The sequence below is a fragment of the Vombatus ursinus genome, unplaced genomic scaffold (genome assembly GCF_900497805.2).
Source record: "Vombatus ursinus unplaced genomic scaffold, bare-nosed wombat genome assembly UNPS02014867.1, whole genome shotgun sequence".
NCBI lineage: Eukaryota > Metazoa > Chordata > Mammalia > Diprotodontia > Vombatidae > Vombatus > Vombatus ursinus.
The window spans coordinates 182,375-194,028 of record NW_020954645.1 but is presented as its reverse complement, the minus strand read 5'-3'; the positions used below and the strand labels follow the sequence as shown (position 1 = coordinate 194,028).

The 11,654-nt window shown below is 46.1% G+C and overlaps 1 protein-coding gene across 4 annotated transcripts in view; it reads left to right on the top strand.

Moving 5' to 3' along the window:
- Nucleotides 1-9,009, top strand: part of GJC2 (gap junction protein gamma 2) — a 38,761-nt gene extending 29,752 nt beyond the window's left edge. For 3 of the 4 annotated variants that reach the window (XM_027842125.1, XM_027842127.1, XM_027842126.1), the window contains exon 2: nt 3,404-9,009. In XM_027842125.1, the coding sequence (XP_027697926.1) occupies nt 3,424-4,860 (1,437 nt within the window). In that variant the 5' untranslated portion in view covers nt 3,404-3,423 and the 3' untranslated portion in view covers nt 4,861-9,009. Of the gene's footprint in view, nt 1-304; nt 377-3,403 lie in introns of those variants that run through there. The other variant, XM_027842128.1, reaches the window with a different exon arrangement.
- The last annotated feature ends 2,645 nt before the right edge of the window (nt 9,010-11,654 follow it).

Here is an 11,654-nt window from a genome sequence, read left to right as displayed (position 1 = left end):
GTGTGTGTGTGTGTGTGTGTGTGTGTGTGTGTGTGTGTGTGTGTGTGTGTGTGTGATTGGCTAACTGGGTTCGTCTGTTTGTGTCTCTCTGAGTTAGGTGGAAGCTTGGGTCTCGGCTGTCACTTGGCGTCCTTGTCTGTGTCTCTCTGTATATGTATATTCTTCTTCGGGGTTAGCCTGCGCGCATCTCTGAATTTCTGATGAAGCCAAAGAAGTCGGCTGGAGGGACGTGGGAGAGAAGGACAGCCCCTCAGCTCCCTCTATTCACTCACACACATGCACGCACATTGAGTGCAAAGATCTCCTAGGATCCTTGCCTCTTCTCTAGGAACCTTTTTCTCTAAAGGGAGAGCCAGGGATCCGGGCCAAGGATGAGGTAGGAAACTTTCCAAAAAGAGTGAGTGGGTGTGCTATAGGAGACACCTTCGTGGCGCTGGACCGGCTTCAAGACTGGGGGAAGGGCAGGAGGGCCAGGGGGACACAGGATTTAGAATTAGAAGGAGTTTCCTTAGAGATCATCTAGCCCAACTCTCTGTTTATTTTTAAAAAAACGCTTTAATGATTTTTAAAAACCATACTATCTTCTCCCAGTGACTCCCTCATTCCCTCCCTCTCCCTTGTAAGGAGTTAGGAGGGTTAAACAACAACAGTAACAAAAAATCAGCAAATCAGTCATGTCTGAAAATAATGGCCTTATTCCTCATCTGTATACTGCCTTTTTGTACTGAGAGGTGGGAAGCAGGCTTCACCACAGGATCATACCTTAGAGGCTCTCTGGTCCAACCCCGGAAATTTCAGACAAGGAAACTGAATCTGAAAGAGGTCAAATGACTTGCTGAGAGTAACGCAGGTAATATGTATCAAAAACAAGCTTTGAAATCATGCCTTCTTGGCTCCCAGCCCAGTACTCCATACAGTGAACCCCCTAGCCTCCTCAGTCCTCTGAAGCCATGACTGGTCACTGCATTGATTAGAGTTCTGAAGTCTTTCAGAATTATTTTCCTTTACATTATTATGGTCATTGTGAAAATTGTTATCTTGGTTCTGCTTGCTTCTCTTTGCATCAGTTCAAATAACTCTTCCTATTTGTCATTTCTTATGACACAATAATACCCCATTGCATTCATATATCACAAATGATTTAGCCATTCCCCAGTCAATGGACACTAAGGTGGCTCAGTGGATAGGGCACTAGGCCTAGAGTTTGGAGGACTTGAGTTCAAATACAGCCCCAGATACTTACTGGTTCTGTGACCCTGAACAAGTCAATTAACCTCTGTCTGCCTCAGTTTCCTCAACTGGAGATAATAATAGTAGAATTGTTGTGCGGCTCAAAAAAGATGACATTTATAATGCCCTTAACATAGTGCCTGGCACACAGGACACACAAGCATTAATTAATGCTTGTTTCCTTTCCTTTTTCTAGTTCTTTGCTACTATAAAAGTGCTGCTATAAATGTTTTGTTATATGTGGCATCCTCCTTTCCCTTTGTCTTTGTCCTCAGAGTTTATGCCTAGTAGAGATACACCTGGGTCAAAGAGTATATATATTTAGTGACTTTTAATATATAATAATATGTAATTTATATCTAATTTAATATATGTACATTATCTATAATTATACATAATATATAATTTAATGTATAATTAATATATAATAAATTATCTTTATTTCTATCTTTTGTCATACTGATCCAACTCCATTTTAGTTTGTCTGGTTTTTTTGTTTTTTGCTAGGCAGTGGGGTTAAGTGACTTGCCCAGAGTCACACAGCTAGTAAATGTCAAGTGTCTAAGGCCAGATTTGAACTCAGGTCCTCCTGACTCCAGGGCCAGTGCTCTATCCACTGCATCACCTAGCTGCCCCCCAACTCCATTTTAGTGAGGAGGACACTGAGGGTCAGTTAGAAGGAGTGCCTTGGCTACTGTTCACAGAATAGCAGAGTCGGTATTTGAACCCAGATTCTCTAATTTCAAACTATTGCTCTTTTGACTCCACCAGGCTGTCATGCCTTGGTCTGTTCTCCCTCATGTCCCTCCTCTCCCTATCCTCAGAGGCAGAAAGAGAGTCCTGGGCAAATGAGGCCCAGGATGAAGGCTATCTAAATTCTTTTGGCAGAGAGAACTCATGAAGCCTTACCTTCAGCCTCCCCAGGGCCATGGGTTTGATGTTTCTATCCGCTGATGATAACAACTCACAATTCAAGTTTTGAAAAGGTGTTCCTTCTAACTCTTCAGCCTCTAGCCCCTAAGCCTCTACCTTGATCCTCTCTAACCCTTGTAACCCTTAATTCCCTACCTAGGCCCTCAAGAAGACTGGAAGATCAGGGCAGCTAGGTGGCACAGAGAATAGAGCACCAGCCCTGGATTCAGAAGGACCTGAGTTCAAATCCGTCCTCAGCCACATAACACTTACTAGCTGTGTGACCCTGGGCAAGTCACCTAACCCCATTGCCTAGCCAAAAAAATAAAAAAAGTAAGACTGAAAGATCTAGAATCCCCTCCTCAGTTCCAGTTTCCAGCATTCCCAAAAGGTGAAGCTAGCTAGCATTTGGATAAGCATCCCAGGGGACATTCATGACTACCTAGGGGTTCAAAGGGGATGTAAAGAGATCCCTGATGCTCTGGGGCCTCTCAAGTTTGGAAGGAGAGGAAAAGTAGAGCAAGGATGTGGGAAGGGGGTTTGGAGACACCTTGAGGGTGGGGTGAAATTGGAGTTTGGGGAAGGGAGGGGGGTCACCGTGGAAAAGGGATGGTCAAGGGATGAGGTAGAAGTCAAAGGCTGGAGTTTAGGGAGGATGGAATGAAAAAGGTGGTTAGAATCACTGCCCTCCTTTAACAGATTTGAGAGACAGAGGGAGGACTCTGGGATGCTGGGATGGAAGAAGGAGTTGTCCAGGTAGACTGAACTGAAAAAAAAGTGTGACAGAAGGGATCTCAAAACAAATCAGGGAGTGTCAGAGGTAGGAGGGCCTCATCACCAGAAGTATGCAGGCAGAGGCTGGAATGCTATTTATAAGGCATGCTATAATAAATCACATTTCTAGAGCACTTTAAGGTTTATAAAGCATTTCACTCACAATGACCTTGTAAAGTAGATTGGGCAGGTATTATTATCCCCATTCTACAGATGGGGAAACTGAGACTCGTGGGCAGGGGACATGTGGAGTGGACGTGTTCAGCTACACAGCTTGAAAGCCAGGACTCTATTCAGGTCTATTCAATGTAACAGACATTAATTAAACGTCTGCTCTGTGTCAGGCACTGCAGAAAGGCATTCCACATTGTGTAGGAGTGTGGACAACATGCTTTCCAAGGCTCCTTCCAGTTCTGAGGCTCTGCGAATCTCAGGTTTTCTAATTCTTGGCTCTCACGCCTTACCTTCGCCATCTCCCGTCCCACAGGTCCTGACTGATCAGCCCTTATGACAAACATGAGCTGGAGCTTTCTGACGAGGCTGTTGGAGGAGATTCACAACCACTCGACCTTCGTGGGCAAAGTTTGGCTGACGGTGCTGATTGTCTTCCGAATCGTGCTGACCGCGGTGGGCGGCGAGTCCATCTACTCGGACGAGCAGAGCAAATTCACCTGCAACACGCGCCAGCCCGGCTGTGACAACGTCTGCTACGACGCCTTCGCCCCCCTCTCCCATGTGCGCTTCTGGGTCTTCCAGATCGTTGTCATCTCCACGCCCTCCGTCATGTACCTCGGCTATGCCATCCATCGGCTGGCCCGAGCATCCGAAGAGGAGAGGCGCCGGGCCAGGCGCGGGCGTCAGGGTGGCCGCCTGGCCCGCAGGCGTCCGCCAAGGAGGAGGCCACCGCCGCTGCCCCACCCTGGCTGGGCAGACACCCCGAATGGCGGAGAGGAGGAGCCCATGATGGGCCTGGGGGGTGGCGTGGGAGAAGAAGAGGAGGGCGCGGATGGAAGCAGGGAGGACCGGCAGCAGGAAGAAGAAGAGAAGGAAGCACTGGCAGGAGAGAAGGGCAAGGGGTCTCCGGAGGCCGGGCCTGCCAACCAGAAGCACGATGGGAGGCGAAGGATCCAGCAGGAGGGTCTGATGAAGATCTACGTGTTGCAGCTATTGGCTCGGGCCTCCTTTGAGATCTGCTTCCTGGTTGGGCAGTACCTGTTATACGGCTTTGAGGTGCAACCATTCTTCCGCTGTAGCCGGGAGCCCTGCCCTCACACGGTTGACTGCTTCGTGTCTCGGCCCACAGAGAAGACCGTCTTCCTCCTGGTGATGTATGTGGTCAGCTGCCTCTGCCTTATCCTTAATCTCTGTGAGATGGCCCACCTGGGTCTAGGTAGCTTGCAGGATGCAGTGAGGAGCCGCAGGGTCGGGGGCCGGGACCAGGGTTCGGACGGCTATCCTTCACCCCCGCCCCTGCCCCGGCAGCTACCCCATGGCTACCCGTATACTCGCAACATGTCCTGCCCACCTGAGTACAACCTGGTGGTCCGGGCTGAGAGGGCGGCAGCAGCGGGGCGGCTCATGCCCGGTGGACTCCTAGCCCATGAGCAGAACCTGGCCAACGGGGCCCTGCAGGAGCTCCAGCAGCTTCAGGGCCCCGGCTCAGAGGAAAACCTACCACCAGGAGATCTTGATGCCTTCCGAGGAACCCATCGAGCTGAGACCCAGGACCCTGCCAATGGGGTTAGGAGCAACGGATTTCCTGCTTACACATCCCAGGTAGGGCTACCACATTCAAGGACTGACAGCCCGGCCTCAGCGGGCACAATTGTGGAGCAGAACCATGCCGATGGTGCCCAAGGGCGGCAAGGGGCCAAAACCAAATCCAACTCAGAGAAAGGCAGCAGTGTTGGCAGCAAGGATGGCAAGGCATCCGTGTGGATATGAAGACTTTTGGATGGGGGAAGGGGAGAGCCAAGAGCCAACCTCCATACAACCCCCAACCTCTATCCTTCCCCTAGAGTCTCCTTAAACTTAGCCCCAAGATGGGACTTGGTTTTATAACCCAGAAGAACATCAGTGCACAGACTTAGGAGAAAGGAGGAAACATGCTGTGGAAAGAGAATTGATCTTGGAGTCAAGAGATTTAGGTTTGAATACTGGTTATCCTACTTACCAGCTGTGTGACCTTGGGCAAATCATTTCCCTTATCTGAGCCTCAGTTTCCATCTCTGTAAAATGAGGGAGTTGGACTAGCCATAACCTTCTGTGACTGTGATTTAAACCACGTGGTTGGCAATTCAACTTGCCTTCCCTTCTTTGGGCTTTGGGGGTGGGGAAGTTGGGGAATACCAAAAATCGAGGATCTGAGGTGAGGCAATGGAGTTCAAATTTAAGGCTCATGACCCATTATCATCATTATTTTCTTGTAGAAGATGTACCTTTTCTAAAGATAGCAACAGAAGCCCTTTAACAGATATTATGATCTAGTGAAAAAGACACTTGACCTCCTCTATCCAATGGAAAACAGGGCTGGCCTCTGAGCTCTCTTCTGGGTCTAACCTTCTCTGATTCTACGTGTCGCTTGTGCTCTGGGGGAAATCATGGGGGTTAGAATCCACTGGGTTGGCTGGATCCCTAAGACTATTAATGAGGGAGCCTGAGTTTGGAAATGGGAAAGATGCCTCTGAGACACCCTGGTGTAATGAAAAGCACAATAACTTTGGAGGCAGGAGATTGGGGTTTAGATTCCAACTCTGCTACTGGAAGCTGTCTAAAGTCCCGTCTGGCTCAACTCATGGGATCCTCTGTTTTGTGGGTGAAGGGGAAAGAGTCATTTAGTGCCCTGGGATTCAGTGATCACACGGTCCTTGTGCCAAGAGCTGGGGTGGAAGATCATCCCCAAAGCCAGCAGTATACTGCAGGGTATTATCTCTCTGGCCTTGGTTCTGTCTCTCCCTGGCTGTTAGTTGCCATGTGATCAGGGAAGGCAGACGTTTCAATCTTTACCTGAGCCAGGCAACTAAAAAGATAAAGAATCCCTCCCTTTGCCCTTTCCCCCTGAAAAGAGCCACAGAATGTATCCCAAAGTCAAATACACATGATTGATTTATGTGGTGGGGATTGTGGACTCTGGGTGCCATCCTTCCATTGGGCAGCTAATTGATAATTGATCTTACCTGTTCACCATATCACCATGTGTTTGTACAGTCTTAACAGCCTCTCCCTGGTCCCATTAATTGTGCAAAGGTAATTCTTGCCCTGACTAGCATGTGTTAGAGGTTTGTCTAAGCATGGGAAGCCCTGAGGAAGGAATTACAAAGGGCCCCTACCTGGGAAGAGGTAAGTTCTTTCCTTATCCTCATCCTGGTTCCTTCTCAAAGCACCAAGACACCTCAAGTGCCATCACTCTTTGGGGAGAACAAAATTCACTGGGGTTCACCAACTCCCAACCCTACTGTGGTCCAAGGGATAATAGTTGTTGAGTATAATGAGGACCTACCTGGTATCATCCTCATTCTCTCTCCTGCTTCCTCTGGGATCCCAGCAGGTATCAGGGTCCAAGCTGGGGGAGAGAGGGAGGAGACAGTTATGCCAAAGAGAAGGAAATTAAAATGGTGATGAGAGCATGGCTTCTAGAGACCCTCAGGAGCTAAGAAGTTTCAGTAGTAACTCCAACAGATTTCTTTTTGTATTCAGAGCCCATGTGGCTGTGACATAAAGCCAAAGCAATACTCAGAATAGCCTCTCCCCAAGGCTGTCCCTACCAATAGATAGAGGAGAGGGGTTTGCCTGCACAGTATAATTTGAAGGACACTTCCTCTGACTACCTGTCACGGTGTCTGAAAGTCCACCATTATCATTTTAGTCCTTTGAGGTTTAAAAGCTCCCTAGTCTTCCAGAAGCCACTGCTGAAATCTAAATACCTCTGGAAAGCAAGACACTTTATACATATAAGTTGCATATTCGTTACCAGCTAATGCCTTAGTGGGGATTAGTTGACAACTAGTTAAGAACAAGTGCTTATGTTACTATGGGTGTAAGAGATGGAACGGAGTTTCCAAAGGATGGAGGAAGGTGATGAAACAGAAAGTGGAAGGAGGTAGGGGTGGCAGGGGTGGAGGGGACTGGCCTGGGCTCCCCTGAACCTGGGCTCAAGTTGTTGCCAGCTGTTCCACTGACTGGTTGTGTGATCATAGGCCAATCATTTCCATCTTTGGACTCAGTTTTTTCATCTATAAAATGGAAGAGTTCAACTGAATGATTATTAGGGTTTCTTCCAGCGCTGACATTCCACATTCACTATTCAAGGTCTTTTTTCAGCTTGAATATTCTATGAGTCTTGGAAGTAGGAAGCAAATATTCCCTCCCCAGTGGGAGGGGAGAATGGACAGTCTTGGGAGAGAAAGATTGAGAATAGGAGTAAGAAGAGGATTTGGAGGAGTACTGGCATCATGTCAGGGGGTCCCTGGTGCAGAGATGCTCAGAGGGTGATTCTAGGGATGCCAGAGTTCTTCCTCCTCCCATGGGGAAAGGGCTGAGATTACCTCCAAATCCCATGTTTCCTCATGCCTAGCCAATCATACTGTTGAAAGGAAGAAGGAAGGTTCCAGTAAAAAGGAACACACTCAATAAGCAGGATCCTGGCTTACAGGAGACATGTTTGATAGGCGGTAGGGGACAACTCTTAATTATTATCAAAATCAACCCAGAATTCTGCCTCCCTAGAGCTATCCTAGGGTACCACTCTCTGAGCATGGCATCTCCTCTCTCCTCGTATACCCAGAAAAGTGACCTTCTAGTCCTAGGTCCTTCTAGTGACCAGGGCCAAGTTCACATCTCAGAGAGACACAAAGTCAGGCCTGTGGGCATTGAGTAAGACTAAGGAGGTGGGCTCTAGGGACACACTCCTTGTGTGGAGGCCTAACCCTTCCCATCACTCCTAGGCACGAGGTGGCCTAGAATACCCCAAGCTGACCCATCTACTCTTTGCCCATTGCTTCAGAACTTCTGCTTCAAGGGCAAATTATCTGGTGGGAGGAGGTGGCAGAGAGGCCAAGATGGAAGAAGGGGGGAAGCTACTTTGGATTCACTGGGAATAGCCTGGTCTGACCTTATCCTATTCCCTATTCTAGCCCCTGCTGACTTGTTCTGATATTAGCCTGAGACGAGACAAGCCACTGGAGAAAGGGAAGTCTGTTGCCAATCCACTTGTTTGTATTATCTGTATGGCAGGATGGGGAAGCATAGGACCAAAAGCAGGACCATATCAGACTCCACTCTACTTCTTTCTTACCCTAGGGGTACTTCAAGCATCCCCATGCTGGACACCATCCAGACTGGACAAGGACACTAGACCCTGTCCTCTCTCTTGCTTCTTCATTAGCATGGCAAACTGGAAAGAATGTAAGAGCAAATAACACAATGTCAGAGCTGGAGGGGACCTTAGGGATCAACCATTTTATTGAGGCAGACACTGAGGCCCAGAGAGGAAAGTGACTTGACCTAGCATCTAGGTCTCCCATCCTAGGTTTCCTGGCACTACAACCTGATTTCTCAGCTGCCAGACCAATAATTTTGAGGTCCAGGTGGTTTCCCAGGTCATCCATACTCTCAGATTTTTGAAAAATTAGGTTTGGGGAGTAGAGGAATGAGGTAGAGTTTCAGAGTAGTTATCCCCTTGTTTAAGACCCTGGTATGTTCATTGTGGACACCTTTGACTTCCTTTTCCCTGAGCCCCATTGACTTTCCATCCCCCTGAGAAATACTTGAAGTCTTCATAAGCGTCAGGGCCAGCCGAAGAGCTAGCCAATGAGTTCCGTTTCTGTTCCTGAACTAACTCACCTTTGCATCTGGGACTGCCAATATGGGCTGAGAAACCTGATTCTTAGGATAGGAGAATCAGGGGCAGGGAGCCATGGGGCCCCTCCCTTTAGTCCTATCTCTCCATGCCATCACCAAGCCAGCCCCACTACACCATGGGAGATGCAGGTTCCAATACTAATAGAATGAAATAAATAAATAAAATAAAACTCGACTTTTGTTTACAACCTCCTGTGTGTGCTACCAAGTGTTTATTTTTATTTCAGCCATCAGTAAAACTTTGCTTACCTCCCATTTGCCCAGGCCTGGACTAGACTTTACGTTCAAGACTTGACAGGCAAAGAAAGTACTATAACTGTCCTTTGATGCTCACAGTCTAGTTGGGGAATCAACACATCTGTGAAACACATGACAATACAAGATGGAACATAGCCAAGTAATACTAAATTCTGTGGTTTACTCGCTCACTCATTTACTCATTCAGTCTCTCATTCATTTACTCCTTCACTGTCATTCAATCATACATTCATTCTCATTCATTCATCATTATCGAGCCCCATGTTCAGAGCTCAATGTCTTTGTAGTAGAAAAGATATAAAGATATCTAATCATCATTAAGGAACACATGGACTCTTGCCCTCATGGAGCTCATTAAGGGAATATAACAAAAAGTAACCTATATGAAAAAAATTGTAAACAAAAAAATTATAAAAATTTTATTAAGAATACTGAAAAACTGGAAATAATCAACATATCCATTGATTGGAGAATGGCTTGATCAATTTTGGCGTAGCAAAGTAATGGAACATTTTTATATCACAAACAAATCAAGATCAACTATATGGCCTTTAAGATCCTTTCTAGGGGGAAGCTAGGTGGTGAAGTGGATAGAGCACTGGCCCTGGAGTCAGGAGAACCTGAGTTCAAATCTGGCTTCAGACACTTTACACTCACTAGCTGTGTGTGACTCTGGGCAAGTCACTTAATGCCAATTGCCTCACCAAAAACAAACAAACAAACAAAAAAAAGATCCCATCTAACTTTGAAATTCCATGACTCTGAAACATAAACCGTGTGAAAACATATGTAAAGTGATGTGTGGGAAAGAAAGTGGAATTTAAACAACATACACTTTGACCATGACCACATGAAAATAATTTAAATACATTTAATAAAAAATAAAATAATTAAAAATAACAGCAACAAAGCTTTCTAAATGCCTTTGCAATGGCAAGATATAGATGGAGAAATGAGAGTGGAGGATCATTTCCCCTAAAATCTCCTTATTAATCTTAATCCCCTAAAATCAAAGAGTTACCCTGGAAACTCTGATTCTCCAGTCATCGCGCTCACTGAACAATGTTCCAGATAAATTTTTTTTGGTGACTGCATGAGGTCTTAATTGTAAAGATCCCTCCTACTTTAACAAAGGTCAGTTAAAGAATCAGATAGTGGAAGGTATAAAGCCTGGAAAAGAAAAGACATGATCATTGTCTTCAAATACTTGAAGGGATGTGATATAGAAGAGTCATTACACTTATTCCCTTATTAGATTGTAAGCTCCTCAAGGGCAGGTGCTGTCTTTTGCCTCTTTTTGTATCCCTAGCACTTAGCACAGTGCGGGCACCTAGTAGGCTCTTAATAAATGTTTGTCTATTGATTGATTGTTCTATTTGGTGCTGGAGACACTGTGCTAAGCGTTATACAGAAACAAGAGAGCCTCTCTTCTCAAGAAGCTATAACCTTATCGTGGAAAAGAGGTCATGGGCCAACACGGGACTTTCTCTTAATTGGCTATGCATATTTGTTTCAAGTATCTTGGTTTTCCTTTTTTTCTTTCTCAATGGGTTGGGGATGATGGGAGGGAGAAAAATATGTTTATTCATTGAAGAAATAAAGAATAAGTAGACAAATAAAAAGAAATCAAGAAAGGACCCAAAGCAAACAAGTTCCTTTGGTTATTTGTCATTTCATCAAACTGTGATCTCCACTAAAGTCTTCTTTTGGTGCCTCCTTGTGGTGTAGAGGTGACCCTGGATTTTTAAAGGCTGTACTAATTAGGTGCAAGCTCCAACTGGTCCCATCAAATTGGGAAGCTTCTTACAGAATCCTGACAGTAGACTGGTGGGTGGGTGGGAGGGTAGGGCTGTGGTCTGTGATCCTGGGATCAGCCTGGCTAAGTTCAGAAAGGTTTAGCCAGTTGGTGATTATTTTTTAAACACAATTTTTGAACACAAGAAGTATCAAAATATAGATCATTCAAACTGTATGGGTTTCATTTGGGATTTCTATCTTTATTGTCCATTATATGTACATTTGTGGTTGTTCAGAGTATTATTAAGTTTCCAATTTTAAAAAATACTTAAAAAAAAAGGAAAAGGAACATTCCAGGCAGAAATGGACTTCCCCTCTTACCCCCAACCCCCACTCTTCATCCTCTAGCTCCATTCAGTTATGTCCTCCATTGGAACAATGGGTCATTAAGGTGGCAGAGTTCAATAGAGGTCAGAAAAGCTTATCCTCTCTAGGGGACCACCAACACAGCCTGGCAGACCTGACCTGGCTCCCTTCTTCCTCCCCCTCTGGACAAAGGACAGAGGAAGAAAAGATCAAAACAGGAGAAGAATCATTTCCTTCTAAAGCTTCACACCCTTCCATGGCTCCAGACTGAATTCTAAACCTGGTCATAAACTGATTCCTAAACTTTGCTCACTAGGGTATCTGGGGTGGTTCATACTAGCACTTGAAGAGTGAGTGTCCATGGGTCTGTGGGATGGCCCTGTCCCGAGCTCTTCTCCAAGTGATTTTGACACCTCTGCTCCTTCACCAATCACGGCCAGGGCTCAGACTCCTCCTAGGTAGTATTAACACCTATTAACCCAGGCCTACTCATATCGAGAGGTTCTGAGAGGTGGGAG